Source organism: Plodia interpunctella, chromosome 11 (assembly GCF_027563975.2).
Source record: "Plodia interpunctella isolate USDA-ARS_2022_Savannah chromosome 11, ilPloInte3.2, whole genome shotgun sequence".
Classification (NCBI taxonomy): domain Eukaryota; kingdom Metazoa; phylum Arthropoda; class Insecta; order Lepidoptera; family Pyralidae; genus Plodia; species Plodia interpunctella.
In genome coordinates this window covers 6,002,053-6,026,764 of record NC_071304.1, presented here as the reverse complement: position 1 = coordinate 6,026,764, position 24,712 = coordinate 6,002,053, and the positions used below count along the sequence as shown (strand labels likewise).

The 24,712-nt window shown below is 33.5% G+C and overlaps 3 protein-coding genes across 4 annotated transcripts; 1 reads left to right on the top strand and 2 right to left on the bottom strand.

Moving 5' to 3' along the window:
- The first annotated feature begins 88 nt into the window (after nucleotides 1–88).
- On the top strand, nucleotides 89–9,696 carry INPP5E (Inositol polyphosphate 5-phosphatase E). The gene is made up of 10 exons (XM_053751676.1): nucleotides 89–1,134; nucleotides 1,353–1,472; nucleotides 1,840–1,968; nucleotides 2,264–2,421; nucleotides 2,715–2,987; nucleotides 3,809–3,909; nucleotides 4,214–4,339; nucleotides 5,161–5,275; nucleotides 5,756–5,891; nucleotides 6,216–9,696. The coding sequence occupies exons 1-10, from the start codon at nucleotides 491–493 to the stop codon at nucleotides 6,328–6,330; spliced, it is 1,917 nt and encodes a 638-aa protein (XP_053607651.1). The 5' UTR covers nucleotides 89–490; the 3' UTR covers nucleotides 6,331–9,696.
- Nucleotides 9,697–13,777: 4,081 nt separating this feature from the next.
- LOC128673569 (uncharacterized) lies at nucleotides 13,778–18,771 on the bottom strand. Its single transcript, XM_053751510.2, has 9 exons — nucleotides 18,507–18,771; nucleotides 17,969–18,091; nucleotides 17,641–17,745; nucleotides 17,022–17,176; nucleotides 16,556–16,717; nucleotides 15,915–16,021; nucleotides 15,283–15,394; nucleotides 14,728–14,861; nucleotides 13,778–14,484 (listed from the first exon to the last, which is right to left on the bottom strand). Exons 1-9 carry the CDS (start codon nucleotides 18,669–18,671, stop codon nucleotides 14,327–14,329), a joined length of 1,221 nt encoding a protein of 406 aa, XP_053607485.1. The 5' UTR covers nucleotides 18,672–18,771; the 3' UTR covers nucleotides 13,778–14,326.
- Nucleotides 18,772–19,346: 575 nt separating this feature from the next.
- On the bottom strand, nucleotides 19,347–24,666 carry Rpn5 (Regulatory particle non-ATPase 5). 2 transcript variants are annotated; one of them, XM_053751508.1, is made up of 10 exons: nucleotides 24,501–24,643; nucleotides 24,283–24,355; nucleotides 23,980–24,096; nucleotides 23,656–23,768; nucleotides 22,424–22,802; nucleotides 21,995–22,218; nucleotides 21,517–21,673; nucleotides 20,574–20,737; nucleotides 19,998–20,176; nucleotides 19,347–19,873 (listed from the first exon to the last, which is right to left on the bottom strand). In XM_053751508.1, exons 2-9 carry the CDS (start codon nucleotides 24,340–24,342, stop codon nucleotides 20,038–20,040), a joined length of 1,353 nt encoding a protein of 450 aa, XP_053607483.1. In that variant the 5' UTR covers nucleotides 24,343–24,355; nucleotides 24,501–24,643; the 3' UTR covers nucleotides 19,347–19,873; nucleotides 19,998–20,037. The 2 variants fall into 2 exon arrangements, with proteins under 2 accessions (XP_053607483.1, XP_053607484.1); XM_053751509.1 differs by having other exon boundaries at nucleotides 19,347–20,176; nucleotides 24,501–24,666.
- Nucleotides 24,667–24,712: the final 46 nt, after the last annotated feature.

The following is a 24,712-nucleotide window of genomic DNA, read 5'->3' as shown; positions in this document are numbered from 1 at the left end:
TATAACTTTAGAAACTTTAAGCACTCGAAAAGTCTTGTTGTAATTTCTGTTGAATATTTCTATATGTGGAATTTGCGTATATCGTGGATAATAAGGTACCTATGTAGGTATATGTAATTGAGTACTTATTATAATAAATGTATGAATAATTGCATATGTATATAGGTATGTTACGACCAAAACAAAACACATTGTTTAACCAATAGTTTCCTTAGCAACGGAGCTTTTGAAAATAAAAATGCAGGGCACAAATTGAATTGATTAAAATAAAAACACAGGAATTTTGAATTTTTCGGCAGATTATTTGTAGAGGTATTTGCTTAGTGAAGAAACATAACAAGTAAAATTTTATTCTTTTGACTTAATTGACTTTGACATGCACATAAAATGACATTAAAAGACGTAGTACTTGTAGGTTATGTTATCTTTGAAAAAGATTAAAATGTAATTATTAACATAAGTTAAAGATTTCCGTGTTGAATTTTCAACCATGACAACGTCGCCAACTAAGTCCAAGCAAAAGTTATCACTTCGAAAACGCCTCTTCGTAAAGAAGTCTCCTAAAGTTGGTTGCTATGTTGATACGGACTTAAATGATGAATGTAGTCCAGGAATATCTCGTCCTATCTCACCAGCGGATCCTTTCTTAGCACAGAGCGCTCACAATGCTGATACACAATCTGACCCAGCGCGGAGCCAACAGAATTCCCTTACTGAGTTAGCTCACGGTACTAACTCTAGCCACAAGTCGGACCACTCTCACAACGACAGTGATAGCAACCAAAAATGTTGTCGTACATTTTTTAGACGGTCCCGTCCTAGAAGCCTTGTCGAAGGTCAACCTTCCAGAGAGGAATCACAATCTAAACCATGTAGTCCAGTAAACAATTCAAATAATAGTTTAAGTGAGTCAAAAAGTGAAGAAATTCCTAAGGCAACTATTAAGTTTCCTAAAAATGATGATAATAAAAAGTTTTTTGAGCATTCTGGTTCCTTTGAAGGTATTAAGACAAAAAACAAGTTATTTGTTAAAAGACTCTCAGCTGACCATTTAATTTCTAATGATTCCAAGCCACTCTGTCGTTCATCATCTCCTGAAAGTGATAGAAGTAGTTCCTTAGACAGGAAAAGAAGGTAAGAATTTTAAATTTATTTACATTAGGGTACAAAAATTTGAAATTTGTGAAACAACTACATTTATTATTAAAACTAGCCCTAAATTTGATCCTTTATTTATTTGTCAAACCTAATCAAGGTAATAAATATATAGACTTTTTAGGATATAATTTACAATCTTATAAAGCTGATCTAATATCATATAAAGCAAATCTGTCCATAAATATTGGTGATAGGAGCAAGTCAACAATCACAAGGTCGACGTCTCGCGCCGGCAGCACTGACAGCCTGGCCAGAAACTCTCTACTTGCCGCTCAGGTGCTACGTCTCATACCCACACAGGAAGCTAGACAAAGGTTTTGTTTTCTTATTCTTTCGATATATTCCAATGTTGTTTACTGTTTCTTTTTCATTTCACTGCCACAAGCATTAAACTAGTGATTTTATTTATTTATTACTTACAGCTACCAATTCATGTAATGTGATAATTAATGCAGACTTATACCTAACATATTTTTTTTATACATAAGAAATTTGAAAGCTTTTTTGATAAATATATTATTTATATAAATATTTAAATTATTTGTCAAGGTATCTTTTTTATAATTAAGTAGATACCTATTAAACACTTGTGTGCAATTCCATTAGAATTGACAAAAATATGTGGGATTTGCTATTGATGTAAAAGTAATATAATAATTATATATCATATATTGTTATCAGGAATTACTTATATGGCAGACTGGCGTCCCACTCTTTACTTGGGGCTGCTGAGTTGGAGCATGTCTTTCCAGATAGGGAAGTCAAAATATTTGTGGGCACATGGAATATGAATGGACAAGCCCCACCTAGGTAAATTGTTTAGCTATTTCTTATGTATTTATTCTGTTTGACTTCAGAAAATATTACTATCCTACATTGTTATCAATAATAAGCTTTTAATGGCAAGTAACATACAAATGTAATAGGGGATGGCATTTTTGAATCATTTGTAATTTTTTTCTGAATAGATAATTACTGTTTCTCATAGATACTGAACATGAATAGAAAGATTATGAAATTGTAACCAAAAGTTGGACTATCCTTACTTCAAAACTGTAGTTGCACTAACACCTTTTTTTCATTTAATTAACTTTCTATTATGTAGGGAGCTGGCTGACTTCATATTTCCCAATCAAGTGAAACACGTTCCCGACATATTTGCAATTGGAACCCAAGAGTCTTACTCTGAGAGAACGGAATGGGAAGTTACCATCCAAGAAGTCTTGGGACCATCTCATATTTTATTGCATTCACATTATTTAGGTAAGTATATTATTTTAGCATAGCATAAGTTTTCAACTTAAATGTAATATGGTTGTCAAACAATGAAATTAAGTATTTAATCAAATATAATTTATAAAGCCCATGGCATATGAGCAATTAACAAGCAATTTACAAATTCAGAAATCTGTTACCTTGAACATTTCTATAAATCAATTTTCAACTTTCTTTTTGATATTTTATTATCATTTTGTACTGTTTTTGCTTTTATTGGCTACAAAAATACTTTTTATTTGTATCATATATTTTTATAAATATATATATGTATTTTTCAGGAACACTCCACTTGACAGTGTTCGTACGTCGAGACCTAATATGGTACTGTTCCCTTCCTGAAGATGCCAACCTCTCAGTGCGTCCTGGAACAGCTTTCAGAACGAAAGGAGCTGTTGCCATCTCTTTCGCTCTCTTCGGATCTACCTTCCTGTTCGTCACCGCGCACTTGACGGCTCACCAGGAAAAGGTTAAGGAAAGAGTCTCCGATATCAAGAGGATCATTAGGTCTATTGATTTGCCAAAGAATTTGCCCTGTCGACATAGGAGTAAAGGTATTATATGCAGTGTATATTTTATTCCTTAACTAATTGACTGCGGAAAAACACCCGCGTATCTGCGAACATAATCTCCTACATAACTTAGCGTCGTTGTTTAGGATGGCCGTTTTTATGTGCTTAACGTAAACAATCTTGACAACTAAGATAATCACTTCTATAATGTGTTGTTACACATATGGTTAATTTGTTCGTAGCTAGGAATAATCTTTATTTCCTTTGAAAACCTTAAACTAATATATTTTCATGCAGTGACATGGCCGTATTGTAGTGCCGAACGCGCATCAAAATATTTTAAAGAAATAGATTTTTAAAATGTAGCCATAATTCCTCCGATGTATGTGGCTATATCGACATTGAATACAATAGAAATCTTAACCTGATAGTTTCAGTGGATTCACTTGATAGAAAATATAGAATTCCTACCATAGATTATGCATGCCAACATATCATGTGATAAGTTGATCTTGTGGGTCTAATAGATATAAATAAAAACGAATTATTTGGCTTTATATAATTTATCATATCATAATAAATTATATGCCTAAACCTTCCTAATCACACTATCTATTGAAAACCGCATAAAAATCAGTACAATAGTTTTTGAGTTTATCGCGAACAGACGCAAACAGAAGCGGCAGAGAACTCTTGTTTTACAATATAAAAGGATTCTGACAGAATTTTGAAAGTAAAAGTACTTCATAAGTACAAAACAAATTACTTCTTGTCATCATCTCCCTTCATCACACTATCCATTGGTGAAAACCATACAAAAGTACGAAAATCCGTCCGGTCGGTCAAAATGTAAACAATTCCAGACGTTACGAGTAACTTCGACTACGTGTTCTGGTTCGGCGACCTGAACTTCCGCCTCGGGGAGCCTCGGGCCGCTGTCTTGCGCTGGATAGAACAGACGCAGGTGATCCATTTTATTTCAACGATCTTTATTTATTAATTTAGAGTCTGTTCCACTAAAAAAAAAACACATTTATCGATTTATTTTCGAATTAAAAAAATCAAAACTTAATCAAATTTGCGCTACCTCCAGCATTATTATTTATATCCGGGTATTAAAATGATTCTTCTCTTTGTTCTTCAAATTTGAGGACGGTACGGTGATTTGGGGACGGTGACGGCGGTATTAAACCTAATCTTATTAAAAACCATAAATTTTACTTTTTATTTTATTTTAATAAATTTTGTTTATGTAATATAAATTTCAGTTTCCGCTTCCGCCGTACCTCCCCCACGGCCTGCTGCACGCGGACCAGTTGACGGCGGTGTTAGAAGACGGCGCCGCTTTCAGAGACTTCAGAGAAGCCCCAATCACGTTTCCTCCTACTTACAAGGTTTTTTTTTAATATTTACACCTATAAAGTAATCGGAGTCTTTGTCACTTTTAAGCCAGTTTTCACTTTTATTCCTCCCGCATGTCATACGTAATATTCGTCATACGTTCCTTTCATTCTTCATCTTTTATTCTTTGTATGGGTGGGATAAGATTTTTTTGTATTTTTTTTTGTAAATAGGTACAAAAGGTAATTTAATTAAATTACAAGGTATTAAATATTTTGAGTTGGTTCTGCTTCTGTTCCGTAGAAGCATAGGAGAAAACTACCGACAAGATAAGTCGATGACGTGACCCATATTTTGTGAAAGACCTCGATGATGTGGAATTAAGACTTAAGACTACGCAAGTACTGTTAAAATTTGTGTCAAAAAATATGTAAATTTAGTTTATTATCTGTATTACTTGTTTGTACTGCTTACGCCATCTAGTGAGATTATAAGGACAATATTGTAATATTCAATTTTTAAGCAGTGTACTTTGTTTTATTAGTACTAGCTAGCGATTCACCCCGACTTCGTACGAGTGCAATATATATTGCATGTTCCTATTGAATCAGTCTATAAAAAAAGTACTTAGCTTTTTTAAATTTTGGATGCGGGATCAAAAATCCATTGCGTAGTTTTAAAAATCTAAGCAAACAGGGACTAACAGACACCGGGAAGAGACTATGTTTCATACCATGTAATTATGGTAATACATAGGGACAAACAGACAGCGGGTCGCGACTTTGTTTTTTACTATATGTAATTACTGTAAGAATACATAGGGACAGACAGACAGCAGGTCGCGACTTTGTTTTATACTATATAATGATTCCAGTACGACCCCGGCAGCCAGCAGTTCGACACGTCCAGCAAGCAGCGCGCGCCGGCCTACACCGACAGGATACTGTTCAAGTCCAGGTGCACGCCCAATAGCGCGTCCGCATTCTCAGGTACCAATTTCAGTTCAACATATTGTAATCTGACAGTTTCTCTTTCAGTCACTTTGTTTTGTAATATGTAGTTATGAAATAAATAATTGTATAATACTCAGTCGCCTACATGAAGCACTAAGCTTGTATTGTGGGTCCAATGTACTCAAATCGCGGTTTATTATTCGTTGTAATTATTGAAACATGTACTTACGTTTTTAACTTTATGCACAGTAGCGCTACTTTATGAAGCGCCATTTACTATCTGACTTTATGACGACCAAATCGTACGGGAATCGCGTACTTTTGGGGTAAAAAGTAATCTATTTGTTATAATCCAAGGCATCAGCTGTCTCAGTACCATATTTCATAAAAATTGACCCAGGCATTAGAGCGTGAAAAGGTATCAAAAATGCCCACGAACTTTCGCCTTCATATTATTAGTGGGAAGTGGATTGTGATATTGTTAATGCGAGTTGGTATTTATAAAACGTGTGAAAGGGCTGCGGCGGGCCAGCAGCGCGCCGGCGTCGGGGCTGCAGTGCGTGGCGTACAACTCCGTGCAGTCGCTCAGCTGCAGCGACCACAAGCCCGTGTGGGGGCTGTTCTGTGCCGCGCTCCGCCCCGGCACTGACGTGTAAGTTTTTTAAATCTATTTTTTTTAAAGCCCGTGTGGGCTGGCATTCTTTTTAAACAATTTTTGCAACATCACAGCTCCAAATGGAACTTGGAAAAGAAATATCTCTCAAATAAATTAAGCTAACTTGTAGTGGTAATTAATTTTAACTGTAATAAACTTTTCCAAATTTACAATAAAATTCTACACTCTTCACATGTCAAGACTATCCGCTGGAATCTCCTTTCGTATCTGTCAATGTGAAAAAATATTTAAACTTGGAACACATCATGACTTATTCTTTTATCAGTGGCCAGTGTATCATGAATCCTGGATAACTTGCAGTGTCCCTCTAGCGGCCGGCCTGTTCAACCGCGAGGTGTACCTGGAAGGGATCAAGCGGCGCCGAGCGCTGCTCGACCACGCGCCCGGCACGTCCGCGGTGTGTACACTGCAATAACATCTGGTACAACAGATCCTAGCGGCAAGCCCGGCTGGAGACTGAAGTTTCGCGTAATAGTGAAAATACACATGCAAGTAAAGTCCAATCTAGTGCGCTGTACCTGTATCTCCGCCATATAATGTCGGAGCATCCAGTCCGCTAAAGTTAAAACCTTGTTTACACTAGCTCAACTGTGAGACTATACCTCACCCCGCGGAATACAGGAGCGCGAAGGCAGACCAAAAGGCTATACATAAAAAGCACTATGCACCTTCCATTAAAAAGATTTTAAGAGTGCTGGTTACATTATTATCTATAGTTCTATAGCTTCATATATCGATATGGGATATGGTCGAAATCTCGAGTTCATTTGTCCCCATTCCCCCGCACCCCTGTACCTCGTGGTCGATAACTCAATCAGGCTGTCTAAATATTAACGCACAATTATCAAGATGTCTCAGTCAATTTCATGGACGTAGTGAAATAGTACATCGTGTTTCTCATGTAAATTGTACTGAGCAATAAAAGCAATCAATATTCCTTAGTGTAAACAAAGCTTAACAATCGGGTGCGTGAATAATAACAAGAAATGATAATAGAAAATATACAAAAATAGATTTATCAACGTTTGATATATTTTATGACTAATACGACAAATCTTTGGTTTTCTCTAGTAGTTTGACGATTTACAAGTTCGACCCATAAACCCACTAACACATGCTTCGCACGTGTTCACCTGTATGTGATATGCCAGTGTGCATAATAAAACGTTTTTACATACATTTTGTCAATAGTGTCCGACTTGTGCCGTTATACTATATCATTGATAATAATAATGCATGTTTATTTATTCGTTATATTGGTAACAGGACGGCAGTGGGACACCTGATAGCTCTAAATAAATAATAATGTTATATTACGGGCAGAAGTCAGGACTCGTTAAAACTAAATATTCTTGGAGGAAACCAAAGAGTACGTGAAACATTTGATCACTATATTGATCGTTACTCTGTTTCTATCTACTGGATTTTACATGTGTTATCTGCACATGTAAAATCCAGCCTACAGTTGTATGATTTGCATGTGTTGTCTGCATTATAAAAGTTAAATCTAAATTTTTTAAAATTTTGTCGTTGCATTCATAATAAAGAGTTTCGAGGCTGCAGTTCGTGTTTGTAATTCGATATCTAGGTACTGCCGAAACTTTTCGCAGTAAGACGCAGCTAACCAATCACAGTATGGCCACAGTTTAATGAGATTCATATAGTTTTTTGACGGCCTTGCTAAGCGTTGAACATGCAGTCAGGGTTGTTACAAAGTATGAAAGCAAGTGATACTATATCTGTATTTATTTTTCCAAAACAGCTCTTTATTAAGCTGCGAGGAGCAGTCCTCCCTCCCCGCACCTCAGCACCCACGATTGCCTGCGTTCGAAATTCGACTATGATTTTTATTGCAACAGTCGATATCGATTTGCAAACTCCTAACTACGGCCTTCAATTGATTGAATTATTATAAATTTCAGCTAAATGTCCTATTTACTATTTATTTAATATGTTGGATGTGATTGGATGTCGTAAGCACAATTGTTAAATTATTTGTTTTATTTTTTAAAAGCCAATTAAGACCATATTTACAAAAATACCTAGTCAAAGACACATGTTGTTGTAACTAAATAGGTATATTTTTAAATTTCATATTCGAGATCATTTGAATGTATTTCCTTCGATAATGTCTATATGCTATTAGGGACAGGACGAGTTACAACTAAATTTTACAATTTACACATTCTAGAAGTACAAAAATAACTTATTATTATTTAATTTAACGCACACCAAAGCTGAGCAGTATTTGATGATATTTTATTAGTTAATTTTATATTTAAGTACCTATTTATTTTATTATTTATTTTTATTCAGGTCCTAAGTTAGTATAAGTTTTAAAAAGTGCAATGAAATTGAAAAGACATAGTATTATTTTGCTGCTAATTTACATTTACAGTACAAAGTGCTCATTTTATTTACCAAAAAAGACAAATCTAGTCAGTACGGATGGTACGAGTCAGACAACTTATATTATATTATTCTTGTGGATTATCTTAAAAAATATATCTCGAATATACTTTAAGTAGCTATTTCGTACAACTATATAGCTAATTATACTACGTTAAATACGCTTTTGTTGTGACGCTTATATATGCAACTGTCCGCTTCTTATTCCGTCGCTTCGTATGTTCCTTTGGAATAAAAAATAGAGCTATATATGTATTGATAATATGGTAAAATTTCACTGTTCGAAAATTGTTTGTAGTATCGTCTATAAGGAGTAGAAAATAAATGGGAGCGCTGTGTCCTCTTGGCTGGCAACACCGGGTGTTTTTCATCCAATCTTGATCATTCTACGGTTATACCAAATGGTATAACCGTAGCAAAAATGTAGTTCATTAAAAATTTCTACTCGTTATAGACTGGCTGTAAAAGCGAGCCTTATATATTATGGATTAGATATAATATGGAATTTATATACTTGAACATTTCATGCCTTATCCCTGTGTTATATTATCATCTTGAAATGTTGTGAACATTTCAATAGGTGCTGTGATTCTACACTGTTTCTAGTCTCATAGTGCATTCCAAAACATATATGTATGAATCTATATCAATTTATATTACAGTTGGAAATCCCACGAAGTTTTTTTGATAAGGTCACTTTGAAAACATCAGGTTTGATTTTCGATAAGACATGAGTCAATAATATTTTCTTGAAGACAATATCAATTTAGAGTTATGGAAGAATATTAAATTTGGCGGAAATCCGTTTACCGCCAAATAAACAGTAAATTACCGTTTCCATTACTGAATGGATTTCGTGAGTTAGGCCAATTAGTGATATCGTGTGGTTATGTTTACTGAATTAAGCCTAATTGTCAGAAAAGAATAATAATGTTTAAACTTTTCATTGGGCATTGAAAATGACTTGGGAAAAATGAAAACTGAATTGGGATACGATATAGTGATTTCTAAAATCTAACTTAGTGCCTATTATTAACAGACAGTCTAATCTTCTATACATTGTTGTAAACCTTGTTATTGTTAGAAGGGGCCTTCCTTCATAACAAAAAAGTCGGGTACAATGTAGCAGAAAAGAGTAGAAAAAAATGGAAAAATTGAATTGATCGAATTCGTCATTCATTTCATCGCCTATCTAAATTATGTCAATTTGTTTTCTATTCTTTTGTTTAAGAACCTTTAATTATATTTTAAGGTAGTCTCACAATTATGAGATACTATTGATTTTGTGTTATTTATTGTATTTTATAATAATTTAAATTTACTAGTGTGTTTTTGTGAAGTGAATTAGAATAGAATTCAACAAATTTGTTATCCAAATATTTGGATACTGTATTTAAGTACACAGTTTCATTTCTGATTTATTTATTGTATGATTTCAAAAATCGATTTATTTATATAATAATATATGGTTAGTATCGGTTGGATGGTAACATTTATATAAGGTAGTAGTTAATTAGAGACTAGTCGATTTGAACTCAATAACAAAGCGAATTTGTCGTTTTAATCATGTACACCAAGATGTAGTGGTCCAATCTGTACTGTATGTATACTTTTGAATATTGACTACTAAAACTGCCACATCTTGTAAAATAAGAACATAGATTTTATAAAACTACACAACATTTTGAACAATAAATTTATGTCAATATAATTAATGTCAAAGTTACTTATGTAACTGAAATCTAAATTCTATAGTAAATGTAGAAACAAAAAATTGTGTATTTTTTCAAAAAATATTAGAGTGTGGTTGTGTTAGTAGGCCTACGAGTAAATTAATTAAGTACCTATATATATATATATATATATATATATATATATATATATATATATATATATATATATATATATATATATATATATATATATATATATATATATATATATTACTTTTTTCATCTTTCGCCACTTACAAAAAGATTTATGACATTTTTTTTACCAAATAAAATAGCTACATGTAACTGAATTCTGAAGTACAGAATGTATCAAACTGTCTTCCATACTTCGTAACTGAAGTCGAGATTCTTGTAAATTTCGAGTATGAACGTAGTATAATATGTGCTGTTTTATCTAAGTGACACTATGATATTATATAAACTTGATGTAAGACATTTGCTTTGAAATAGCGAGTAGTAGTAGACTTACCCTCATATTCATAAAAATTAAAGTACTATTTCGTTCGGTCAATCACAAATATTGTAAAGTGAGATAGTGACTTCAGTTGACATATGCTTTAACTTTTTTATGAATAAAAGAGAATATTGTTTGATATAATACTATAAAATATATAGGTGGGACCAGAAAATAAGGCAGCTGTGTTGATATGAAAATAAAAATCTGGTAAGGGTCGTTTGTGTGACAGGTATCTTGCAGGTTGTCAACGTTGTGTCCGATTACGCAACTACATTTTTCTAAATGGGGTGCAGCTGAGCACCTAAACTTTCGGCGGTGGAGTTATTATTTTGGGAGTGAGTGATTTTGAGCTACTTTCAAACTTGTATTGTTGATTGCTTTCTCTTATCCTCACGTGTTTCTGGTTGCATTGTTGTCCTTGACTCCCCGAAGCCCCTTTATTGCCTAACTTCTATCGTGTACTAATTTGACAACCTGCATTTCATGGATAGTATGAAATTTGCAACTATATAATATTATTTACGATAAACCAAGCGATCGTCGAAATATATAAAATGTTTGCTTTACATTTAACGTTATAGGAATAATTTAGTTATCAGTATTATCGTTTACATATTAATGACTGTTATGTGTGCTTTTTAAAACTTTTAAATGCTTGAAATATTAATTAATAATTTAGGGAAATATAATGTCGAATCGATTACTTAACTACAGGAAGTATTTTTTTACCCTTTATTTCTCATGAGCATTCATCATAGTATAAACTTAGTACATGTTAATTTCAAAAGACATCAGATTTTCTGTACTCATTAAAATGTAAATTAGTAACAAAATGTTTCTCTAAATATAATTAACTTTCCTCGCTACTTCATCTTTTATTTATATTACCTCAATTATGTACATGCTTTTTTTCTACAGCCAATAAAAGGACATGTGTGAACTGAAAACCTATCTATTTTTCAGTTAAACCTATGTATATATATTTAAAAAAAGTATATATATTTGAAAGAGACTGAATATATAAAGCGTGAAAGTTAAAATACTCACTTTCGCATTTATATAGTTGGGATGACAAGGATGAGCTGAGATAATTTATAAAAAATAAGTTTACAATGTTTTATTATTATTTAAAAAACAATTCTTTCAATAGGCACATTCGCACAATTTCCTCAAGATGAACTGTTTGAGAATTATTTCTATTAATTAATTATATCAGTTCAAATTCAAATTCAAATTCAAATTCAAATCATATTCAGAAATTAGACCTTCACAGGCACTTTTTCTCGTCAATCTTTAAATTTATAGTTATTTCTCACAAGCTAGAAACTACTGGCATTTCGGAACGACCACTGCTGAGAAGAAATGCCGAAAGAAACTCATTTGAACAGTGTTGGTCCCTATCATGCCAGATCGGCTTACCATTATTGTTTCTTACAAAAAATTTTTTTTTTTTTTCTTTTCTTTCTAATAATATATAAAAGTACATAATGTACATAGTCAAAAGGTATATCAAAACAGGTTATGATCGTGATCCGAGTGCTGATTATAATATATATATATATATATATATATATATATATATATATATATATATATATATATATATATATCGATGTGAAACACAATTAACTTACATGAAGATATATGAGAAACGAGATGAACAGTTCCCTCTGGCAGCACCCGTTCACGAGTTGACGCATGGGACAGCCATCGCGTAGCTCAACCATAATAGAGGGAACCTCACGAACCGGCCCACGACGCCACCACCAGATTGACCATTTGAGTGAGCATGACACACTCGATTCCCATGACTTCATAATTACAATTCTTATTCGTCGAAATAGAAGTATAATTCAGACACTTGAAGATCACAAATCACGTACATGTTTTACAAATAAAATTTAAATGCCATACGAATTATTATAACAAAATTCAAAATTGTGAATAAAATAATAAAAAACAGTAAAATAAAAATTAGGAGATCATGTGTGGAGTGGCAAAGTTGTCGGGAGGATCCAAGCGTTTTTATCAGTCAAATAGGCGTTAATTGTGTAATACGCTTTATCCATTAAATTTTTCTTAACATAAATTTTAAAATTTTTCATTGGCAGATTAATAGCCTCTGCAGGGAGTTTATTGAATAATTTTACACTTTGACCCACGAAAGACCGCCGAACCTTTTTAAGCCTGAATCTATTCATACAAAGTTTGTGCTTATTTCTAGTGTTTACACTATTTACTTCGTTTAATTTTTTATATAAATGTAAATTTGATTTGACAAAAATAAGCACATCAAAGATATACTGACATACAACAGTGAGGATGTTAATTGATTTGAAGAGTTCTTGAAGAGAATCTCGAGGTTTTAACCCATAAATAAAACGGATAGCTCTTTTCTGTAATACAAAAATTTTTCCTATGTCAGCTGCATTACCCCAAACTAATAGTCCGTAGGACATAATGCTATGAAAGTAGCTGAAATACACAAGTCTAGCTGTATCTATGTTCGTACACTGTCTGATCCTTCTCACTGCAAAAGCTGCCGTACTAAGTTTTTTGGCCGTGATTTCAATATGTTTATCCCACTTTAATTTGTCGTCCACAGTAATGCCCAGGAATTTAGTACTATGTACCCATTCTAGAGCTTTACCATTTACTGTTAAAGGTATAACATTGTGCGAGTTATTTAAGAGAGAAAATGTAATACATTTTGTCTTCTCTGTATTTAGAGCTAAGTTGTTGGTTGTAAACCAGTTAAGCACTACCGACATGCTATTACTTATAAAGTTATAGTTTTCACTTTTTCTATTGACTTTAAATAATAAGGATGTATCGTCTGCAAATAGAACTACTTCGCATAAATGTTGGGCAAGGCATGGGAGGTCGTTAATATAAATCAAAAATAAAAAGGGACCGATAATGGAGCCTTGAGGTACGCCTATGTGAACAGGTGCACTATCGGAAATTGTTTTGTTAATTTCTACTCTCTGTGTTCTATTATCTAGGTAAGACGAAAGAACACTAAGAGCCGCGCCAGTGACACCATAATGTTGAAGTTTATTTTTGAGTATATTATGATCTACACAGTCAAAAGCTTTCGATAAGTCACAGAAAATACCTATGACATCTTGCTTGGATTCCCAAGCTTCATTAATTATTTCGACTAAAGTGGCTGTTCCACGACCAGTCTGAAAATACCTACGGCGCACACAAGAGCGGCCATGCTAATAACTAAGTTTCACAAAATGAATTAACACTCGATCTCACAACATAATTGAGTAAATACAATATTTTATTTTAAAATAGCGTACTCATCCCTTGAACATCATATTCTGCTGCAAACATATCTTCCATTCGAATAATAACCGTAAATTCAAATAGATTTTGAGTAAATAGTAAGTTATAGTGATGTTACCAATAATTAAAATCCTTTTGAAGACTTGTGAAACACTACGTCCATTAAGCAAACGAATTTGTTTCTATCTCCTTTTAACACGAATTATAAAAAGAAATAACACTTTCATTGACCCAGTGTGGACAACGTTATACCATGAAGCTACAAATAATACTGGAGCTTGCACTGCTAATAACTTTTGGATGTGGTACTATATCTTTCTTCCGTGATCCTATCTCTCGTGGTGAAAGGTGTGATATACCTACGTTTGTTTAAACATCGCAATACGAAAGAGTTTTCCGGTTGGACCAACTGAACACAAGTTGTGCCATCCCAGGTATGTATTACGATGACCTGAGATAGCAATGTATATTGCATCAAAAAGTTATTAGAAGTACATGCGTAATACAAATCTTGATCAGACGTTTTTATATTGACATTCGACACACGCCCGCCCCTTGACATCGTTCACTTCGACGGCACACCACCTTTCGTAAATTTTAGCAGACTTTCCATCTCCAATATAAAACGCCTCTTCGTCATTAAAGCTTACCCGGACCACGTAGGATTGTCGACCTGGAACGAAATATGAATACGTTTCATCAACAATCCTATATCCAAAAAGAAGCCTTTTATTCAATAAAATGTAGAAGTTTAGTTTAATTACAAAAGTGTGTGACAGAGAGGATCGTTTTATGTTAGTATTTATGTTTTGTTTTACTGTAAAGATCTTTAATCTATGCTATCTATCATCTATCACTAAGCCACAAATTAATTCAATGCTATTCTTGTCCAATAAACGTAGTATTAAAATATTACCTGCATTAAAACTAAACGCATAGTCTTTGGGCATAATTTTATTTTCTCCATGTTGATACAGTTGCAGGTCGCATGAGTCGACGGGAAATACTTTTTGGTTGTCTAATTTGCGGCACACGTATCCGATAGTCAAACTGTAAAGAAAAACAAAGAAAATGCCCATATATACAATAAAATATCTGTACCTACTAAACAAGCTATAGTTATCAGAATTAAAGATATTCAATAATAACAATATTAATGATTCGCTAGGTCAATGCTTTTCGACGTGTTTTATGAGCAAGATCAGTTTATTATACCTATATGTTAAAATTTTATTACAGACCACGCGTAAGAAGTCCCGCGGCGATATGTGGACCTATCAATATTTATTTATTTAAACTCTATTTACAAATATCGCACAAAAACGGACTTAATTCTAAAAGCATTCTATACCATACCTTCTGGAAAAAACTGAAAGATAATTTATAGCGATAGGTATGTCTGAAATACGAATAAATAAGTAAGAATGGTTTCTTGGTTTTTTAAAAGGCCATAACTATCAGAAAAACTTACTGTGACAAAATAGATGGTTGTGATACTACGCCTACAGCTATTGAATCTCCATTTTCTAGAAAAATGAAATGCAGAACGTATCGGTGGAAAGTGCGCCAGTCTCTGAAGGGACCTGAAAAATAAATATTTTTTTTATCAAACAAAATTTTATTTTATGTAATTATAATTGTTTGTCTGTTTGGATGGAATCCTGCAACTTAATTTTGAAGCAGATATCTTCAATCGATTGAGATAAAAGTTAGTATACGCGTTTAGCTTGCACGACAATGCATGGTACACCCAGGATTTGCTCCCGAGGAGGGAACTCTCAGCGGTTCAGTGCGGGAACATGGCTTTCTTACTCTTTTATATAATACTTCCAGCAGTACTACTAACTGCGCTTCAATCCCGAGAACAGTACCGTATAAATTCTACCTGTATACCATATTTGATAGAAATCTGTCCGGTGGTTTTTGCGTTATCTAACAAAGTTCCATTGAAACGGATATAGCAGTAGCACACAATGCAAACTGACCTAGGGGTCAATATATCTTATCTAGAGGAGAGGATTATTCGATACTTAATTTTATTGGTGAATTATTACTTATCTATTTTTATCGTGAAGATTCGAATTTAAAATACTATTTTCTTACCAAAGCTGTGATCTCTGACACAGGGAATGCTCATTGCGTGCTCTTGATCATTCAGAGTGACGGTACCTTTGATGAACCCCATTTGTTCATAATGCGTTTGATGTAACCTGAAAACAGAAATTTGTATCATTGTAATTCCAAATAAGTACAACAGGAGAGTACGAGATTTCTTTTGAGAATTTTTTTTTTTTTTATCATAAAATCATAGTAATAATATTGTATAATTTTAAAATACGAACATGAAGGTATAGTGGCTAAGCAGCGCACTAGCAATTTGGCGCAAGGCGAGCAAATCCTAATAACACAAACAGAAAATTTCTTAAATAGAAATACAATTTATTTTTGATAGAATTACAAGATTTTTATTTACGTGTAAGTAATATGTAAGTATTTAATAAATTACGGTCGTTTGAAAGTTCTTATTAGCAAACTATTTTAACTATTTATTTAGATCTAAATTGAATTGTATGACGCTGAATTATTTTTATACATATAATGTTCATTTAATGATGTAAACCGATCGAGCCCTCGCCCCTTCCCCGCACCTCTCAGACCTGCCATGATTGCCCTGCGTTCGAAATTCGACTATAGAAACCAAGTACGTCGGTCGGCATGACCTATTTTCTATAACTATTACAAACTTTTTCATTAGTTTGAAGTAGGTGGCAGACCACTGCTCGCGCGCCATGTCGCGGGCCAGACTCCACGCTGATATCTGCGTGTCGTAGTTAAATGGCGGGAAGTGAGCGCTCCACGTCAATGATAGTTTCACATTCACTCTCTTGTCTGGATTACTTCTTGACCTGTAACATATGGAATGAAAGTAATTATTAAACAATAGTTCAAAGAAACAAAAGATTATAAGTTCTAAGATAGTGTCGTTGTTGTTTCTTGTCACAATCTACAAAAGAACTAGATATTTCGGATAGGTGTTTACATGTTTTCATTCATATTTTTATCGTGTAATAAGTACATTATCTATCTTATAGATCATGGCCAATTCGTGGCACTTTCTAAATGTTTGGCTGAATTTATCAATGTTCGTTAGGAATCATTATCTAAATTACCTACTCAAGAAATACGAGTAGATAGGAATAATTTACTCACTTCAGTTCTCCATTATAGGAAATCTTCCAAGTCCTCATCGGCATGAAGGTTTTGATTTCAATGCCTTGAACTCTATATTCCCCTTCTTCAATACGTTCCTGATTCATACGCGTCTCAGGCAAATTCGGGTGCAAAAGCAATTCTTCTCCGTTCACCTATTCAAAAAAGTGCGTGAAAATTAAACACTTAAACAAGTGAATATTGCAAATCATTTCAAAATTCAGTCAACATAACTATTACAAAATATTTTCTCCATAAAATCTGCGTGGTTCCCAAGTAACTAACTACCTATCTAAAAGTTATTTTCGTGCGGTCGAAGCCACGAGGTCGAAAAATTATAATTGGCATTAGACAAATAACGTTGTTTCGTTTATTACTTCTGTGATTACTATGAGCGAATACTGTTACTTCGTTCAGTGATTATACGCGAAGTGGATCCGTGGTCATTAGGTACATGTTCTATCATTGTGTCTATATATGACAGACAGCTGTTGTTTATGATAACTTGATGGTTGTTTAGTTACCACGGTGGGACGTTGATTAGGTAAATAGACGTAAAGTGGTTGTGACGTACAGTTTCGTGCATGATATAGCGAATTAAAGAATAATATTTATTTACCTTCAACATTAACAAAGCGTCACAGACAAACCCTTGTTTTCTTGCGATGTTACACACAAAGACTGCATCCTCAGATACACCATTGAAGTAAACTGCGTCTATTGCCTAAAGTAAAAAAAAATATGTTAGTGAAATCATTCGACAATAAGGTTCATATACCATTTTTATATACGGAAATCTATATGTATAAATACGTTAGTTCGAACACACAGAATCTCTGGATCGGTCGAGAGCGAAAAAATGAAATTGTTATTTAAAAAATATTTATATGAGTGACAGCTACACATTCATGGAGAAAGCGCGAAGCCTACGGTAGGTATGTACTAACATGTGGGTTATCTCCCAGGAAATACTTCTGCTCCAGAGCGACATCGTGCTGATGGACGTGCGCAATGCCGTCGGCGCTTCGCCCGGACTCCACCTCGAGTAAACGTTTCACGTGGTTGAATAGCTAAAAATATAAATATCGTGATTACATTTTCGTACTGTATGTGTGTGTGTGCTAACAATAAGTATAACTTATATACCCATTTTTTACAGTTTTTCACTGCATAGTTTTTACTACTTTAGAAACTATAAGGGCCATTTGGCTACGGCACCCTAAAATATGTGCAATTCATGTTACTATTCGCTAAACTATTTAGCGGATATTTTATTTCAATGCGATAAAAATCGGGAATTAATAAATTAAACTAAAAATTTTCATTTTAATATAACTTAATAACTTTGTTATTTATTATTTTAAGAAAGTATTGTAATTATGTACTTACACTTACATCCTAATAGAGAAACTATAAACTGACTCATAAAAACAATTTTAATATGAAAACTAAAGCACCAGAAATATAAATGCAATCTATACATACCTGTCGAAGCTTTATTAAAATGAACATAAACACAAACTTAAACCAATAATTCTTATTCTTCATCTGATATATACCAAATATCGGTGGCTCATAACGTTTATTCACATATTTAAATAATAATACTAAGGCGACTGGAATTAACCCAGAAATTAAAAAAGATAACATACTGAACACTGCAACACTCGTGTTCAAATGAATCGACGACCAAAATCGCAGTAATTAAAAGTAGTCATGACGAATCATTTATCTTATCGTATCCAAAGTAAAATATCAGTTCATAGATTCGTGACTTTATCCAGGAGTGTTGTAATAATAACTTATTTTATTAGGTAGTAATTATTAAAAGTTATCGATATAATTCATAAAACATTTGTTTAGTAGAAATATGCTTGCGTTGCCTTTTGCTGATAACGCGTCTGATAGTAAGCAGTTCGATACCAACTTTTTTTTATCTATGGATAAATCGCTATTTATAAATTAAAGCGTTAATTAAATAAATTAAACTTATAAAACCAATGCTCAAGAATCTATCGCGTGAGATCGACATGTGCAGACACCCACAGCAAGTTAACACACTAATAACAAATTGACCCCAGTCAATTAGCTGAGATCATCCTTGCATATTATATAAAGAAGTCCCTGTCGCGTCCGTCTGTCTATTTTTATGTAGATAAACCAAAAAACGAAGTTTTTTGGGATTTTTGTACAGTTTTCACCAATAAATTTCTGATGAAAGTGTGTGAATCTATTATACGAATAAATTAGATTTTGAACAATCCAAAAAACAGACTATGTAGTGAAACTTAACTATTATAAATATAAATAAAGAAAAACCAAAAATTACTTTAAATGTAGTTTATTATGACTAAACCAATTACGCTATTCAATGCCAGCTTGAAATTAACAAATGCATTTGATTATTTTTTATTCGTCTGGTGTTGTTAGATTGTGTAAATAGATATAAGTAATACCGGCTCACATTTCAGTAATAGGATGTATTGTAGATAACATATTGATAACGATGATTCTGTTATACTTATCTATTTATAGGTTATTTGACTGAAATATGAACCAATTAAACAACTTTACTACAAAACAATGTCTAAGTTCACTAGAGTTTATGCGATTGCTTGCCACTAGATGTCGGTAACCATGTCGGTCATGTTAGATGCCTTTAGGTGACTTAAATCAAATCTGACACCAGTGTTAACAATAACACACTCAAAGAAAATGGAGGCACCAGATTGCCAATACGTGACTTTCCAATATTGGTCTGATAACTAAGGATGCCGAAGACCATGGGAAGTGGAGATGGAATAGTCGCAAAGCGGATTCTGGGCTCCTGGCTTTGTGGCTGAGAAAGGAACCTGGAATAGCGCTCAGATCAGATAAAGAACGTTTTTTTTTTAATTAATAAAATTAAAACGCCGTCATTTCAGCCGTTTTTTAAAAAATGGAACAAAGTTTGACAGTAAAGTTTTTTAAACTAACCGATAAAATAAAAAAATCTTATACAGTAATAAATATTGTTTCACTCGGCTGTGGCCAGCAAATGTTTGTGGACGCACTCCTCCTTGTTGATCAAGTGCGTCGTCTTGTTGACGAGTTGCATCAGCGTATTCAGGTTGTTCGACCACTCGTTTAGACGGTCCGACGAGTCCATGTTGAGGCTGGAATAACAAGGTACGTTATTTTTGTTTGCTATGCTTTTTGTTTTAAAGTACTTGCCACTGAACCGAGAGGGTTCGGAGAGGCTCCCGGGTTCGGTCCCCGGTCGGGTCATGATGGAAAATGGTCTTGGATATTTATCTATTTATGTATTTGATATAAAATATAGTATCGTTGAGTTAGTATCCCATAACACAAGTCTCGAACTTTCTATGGGGCTAGCTCAATCTGTGTGATTTGTCCTAATATATTTATATTTATTTATCTATTTATGCTTGGAAAATATTTTTATTTATAGTTTGTTTTATGTATAATGAATGAATATAAAGGTGTGATTTTCGAATACTATCTGACGTGTCAGTCAGCAATATTACACGCACGATATGTGAGCGTACGTACCTGAAGTGCACGACGCCGGCGGGACGGTCGATCTTGGCGCGCACCACGGAGCCGACCACGAGCTGGCTCAGCGCGTCTTCCGTCTCTGTCTCGCCCAGCCCCAGCAGCTCGCTCATGCGCTTCACCGTGATGCGCGTGTAGTACATCGACATTATGCGGATATTCTGCAAGCATTTGTGTCCTATACTATCCGAAGTTTGTGGAGGTGTATGTATGTTTATTACTCTTTCACCGATTGAATGATACATGAAATTTGGCATGCGGCCGAGGACTTTTAACGTTAAAAGGGGTTATAATAAATCAACTTTTTTTGTGTTTCGTTTAATGTCCGTGAAAGAGTTATGTATGATCATGGATCTTTTTATCACTAGGCGGCAATAAACTAGCTGCCATTCAAGGCTTCGTTCTCGTATGAATAAAATGTATATGTCAGCCAAGAAGAATGAAAGAATGTAGCTTGGTATTGAGGAAATAATATTGGTAATCGATAGTGTAGATTTACATTAAATAATATGATATCTCAACATTATGTTATCTAAATTTTGATATAAATATAAAACCAGACAATCAATCAACATTGTATCAAGAGGACAAAGACCAAAGTACTAATTTGGTTTTTAAACTATCATTCAGAAGTAACTTATTCCAGATATGAATGGCGCCTGAAAGGAGTTTTTCAAGGTTTTTTACTACTGTCTTTAACTATTGTCTTTAACTATATGCATACAAAATTTTATCAAAATCAGTCCGGCGGTTTAGCCGTGAAAGCTGAATGGACAGACAGACAGACTTTGGCAATTCGAATATTGGCATGGATATACTTAATTATTTTTTTTTGTTGATAAAGTCCAAGGACCTACAACTTGGATTATTAATTGGAAATGAATGATTTGATTACATTTGTAGATATAAATTTTAACAAAAAATATAAATGATAACTTACATGTTCCACAACTCGGTTCTTAAGGTCATTCCATCGCTCCTGACCTTTCTCATCTGAAGAGTCAAAGTATGGAGTGCCCCTCAACATCTTCTCATATGTTGAACAAAGAACATTCCATCTAATGATTTCTGGGTTTATGAACAAGCCCAAGAGTTGCCTGAAAACAAATATTTGTTGATATGCAAAATATTTTTTTTTTATAATAAGTACTCATAACAATTTAGGTACCAATTTTTACCATGCCAAATGATTACTCTTGTAGCATTGGAGACTTTATCATTGGAGAAAAAAAAATCTAGCTAAAAATCTATCTAAATAGTATAAGGTACATACCTTATACTATTTATCATCATAAATTTTATTAGAAACTAGCTAACAACTAACAATGATACAAATACTAACGAGTGCCTGAAAATTGAAGGAAAATGTACTGGAACTGCTTTTCAATAACATCGTAAATTTCAATAAATATGCTTACTTGTACTCAGGCAGTTTGTCCAATTCCTTATCCTCATTGAGTCTATGGGTCAGATCAGCCTGTTCATTATCATACGGCGCCAGAATGAGGAACACGACGCTGCCAATCAGTGCATCGGCGCCCGCTGATTGGCCGAGCGCGCGGAAATGGCGGCAAACAGCCAAGTACTGGCCGTTGTGCTGGTCTACGGCGATCATGAGACGGTAGAACTTTTCTTTCAATTCCTAAAAACATTAAAAGACACAATGTTAATGGAGTAATTTTGCCATTTCATCTGTTTCACATAAAAACAAATAAATCGACGTATCTATTAAAAAACTAGAGTTCAGATTTCCTTACCATAAAGTTCACAATGAGGAACAAGTTGTTTCGAAACTAATTTGTATGAACCATAGGAGCGTAAACAGTAATTTTAGCTACTTTACCCACCTGTGTATTGTCTTCTTCAAAGAATTTTGTGTTGATCTTTTTAGATATGATCTGTGTGCGAATGTAGTCTTTGATCGCTAAGCAGAGCCTCATTTGTTCTAGAATAAGCTCCACCTTTTCCCTTTTGTCCATTGACCCATAAGTTTCCACCTGAAGCTCTTGAATAATCTTGGCAGCTTCAGCTATGTTACCTTCGTCTTCTCGAATCTTTGCCAAGATGTGAGTGAGGCGGGCTCTCTCAACCTCTACATAGATTTTACCTTCAGTTATTGACCTTAGTGTTTCAATGAGTTTTATTTTTGTTTCCTTATCGGGTGTCTTGTCAACATAAGTGTAACATTCTTGCACCATTTTGACTACAGCTTGCTTGAGTTGAGATCTAAAAGAAAAGCAAATAGCAAAAAATAGAAGAACTTCTTTTGTTTATGGCTGAGGAGACATAGTACAAATTAGTTATTTATGTAATACACAGTGTATTACATAAATTTAAAAAATCAATCAGTTTATGATTTATCAAACATAGGTTCAATATAGTAGACGACAAGTGACAAGGTCAAAATTTAAAAAAATATGCATGCTCTAGATAAAATAAATATATGTGCACAACATAAAAATATAAATATAAAACTTACAAATGACTTATATTTAAGACTATTGTGATAAACCATAGACTGTAACATTGCTGCTAGATCATTATATGAACATTTAAAGTTGGTTGGAAACTAAACCATCATAAAAACCTAAAATCTTGAATTCATCTTTTGTTTTTAACAATATAAGGGCCTTGAATAATAATAAGAAAAAATTGCCATCTACCCCATTATACAGATGTAACATTATTTGGTACAGTGCATTATATTTTCCAAAGTATTGCATACAAATATTCAGGCACTTACACGATAATAAAGATAATTAACAATATATATTTTTAGTAGTTTATATGGGTGAAATGGTCCCAGTATGTGGGGTTAGTGTGGGTTTGCATTTCAAGTCTCACCATCGAACAGATTTGAAGTGAGACACAGTAAACCAATCACATTGCAGTTTGGTTGTTATTGCGCCACTATGGTGCAATATGATTGGTTTACTGCATCTAACTTTGAATACATTCGATGATGAGAAGTGAAATGCAAACACTTTGTCTACTGATCACTTGTCTGGTGCTCAGACTGGCATCCTAAAAGTTAAATAAATAAATAAATATATTTTTAAGTTTTACTTTAAACCGTTACCTTCTTTTGGACAACAACACAATTTGATCATTAAGAGCAGACCAATTCTTCGCCTCGAAACATATTTGTACTATTGTCACCAAAATTCGAGCTGTTGAGGCCATGTCTGCTCCCTATAAAACAAAAATAAATTACAGTAGTATTTTTAAACTCAACATTCTTCAAAAAAATATTCAAGTACATAATGTACAAGACAACTATGGGGTTTGACTATGAATAAAATCAAGTTACGATATTAACAGGAAATATTTAGTAAGTGGTATATTATAAGTAGTAATAGTGTATGTAAGTAGTTTACAAGTAAAGTAACATTTTTATATTCACCGTTCTGGTTTGTTTTTCCAAGGCCAAGAGTTGGTCAATGGCTTCTTGGACTTTCCCCTTGGCAGCCCAGGACTTCCATAGCGGTATCTTCTCATCACAAGTAGTACTATAGTCCACCTAAGAGTATTTACAGAAAAGCCTTTAGATAAGTTGAGTATATTGTATGTATGTAATGTATTCATCATTGCGAAATTCTTAATATAATATACATGAGAAAAAAGATAGTGTAGGTTTTTAACTTTAGAAGCAACATAACCTTTCTGAAATATTGCTTTTAAAAAAATTATATCCAGAAATATATACCTCCATTTTAACTATTTTTCCACTGGCATCTAGGCCACCAATATCACCGTTAGTCGTCATTTTAATTCCAAAACTGAAAAGGAGTAAAAAATTTAAAAATTGAATTATACGATTAGCTCTTACACACTACCACACAAGCAAAATAAGATGTTTGAATGTTATAATTTTGATTAATATCACAAAATATTAAAGAAACTAATAATAAAAGCAAAACATACCTTTTAATGTAATTCAGAACAATATTTCTTTATTAATTTTTAATCAAAACAGTAAATGCAAGCTCATTTGAAATGACAGCTTAGGTACGTACGTAATGGTACGTCACAGTCAAAAGCTGTCTGTCTGTACCATGTCTGTAGGATATGACAGTTCACTTTTGACTTCGTATAAAAAGCTATAAAATGCATGGATTTAGTAAGTACTTCGAGTA

Bases quoted from the DNA above. Each gene is read 5' to 3' on its own strand.
- INPP5E (XM_053751676.1), top strand. From the start codon at position 491: ATGACAACGTCGCCAACTAAGTCCAAGCAAAAGTTATCACTTCGAAAA. The intron at 1,969-2,263 runs GTAAATTGTTTA...TCTATTATGTAG, and splicing joins AATGGACAAGCCCCACCTAG to GGAGCTGGCTGACTTCATAT. The intron at 3,910-4,213 runs GTGATCCATTTT...TATAAATTTCAG, and splicing joins GCTGGATAGAACAGACGCAG to TTTCCGCTTCCGCCGTACCT.
- LOC128673569 (XM_053751510.2), bottom strand. From the start codon at position 18,671: ATGTTATCTTTTTTAATTTCTGGGTTAATTCCAGTCGCCTTAGTATTA. The intron at 16,718-17,021 runs GTGAGTAAATTA...CATATGTTACAG, and splicing joins TCCTATAATGGAGAACTGAA to GTCAAGAAGTAATCCAGACA. The intron at 16,022-16,555 runs GTTTGTAATAGT...TTCTGTTTTCAG, and splicing joins TACTTCAAACTAATGAAAAA to GTTACATCAAACGCATTATG.
- Rpn5 (XM_053751509.1), bottom strand. From the start codon at position 24,342: ATGACGACTAACGGTGATATTGGTGGCCTAGATGCCAGTGGAAAAATA. The intron at 22,803-23,655 runs GTAACGGTTTAA...CTTTTCTTTTAG, and splicing joins GTGTTGTTGTCCAAAAGAAG to ATCTCAACTCAAGCAAGCTG. The intron at 20,177-20,573 runs GTACGTACGCTC...TTGTTATTCCAG, and splicing joins GCCGGCGTCGTGCACTTCAG to CCTCAACATGGACTCGTCGG.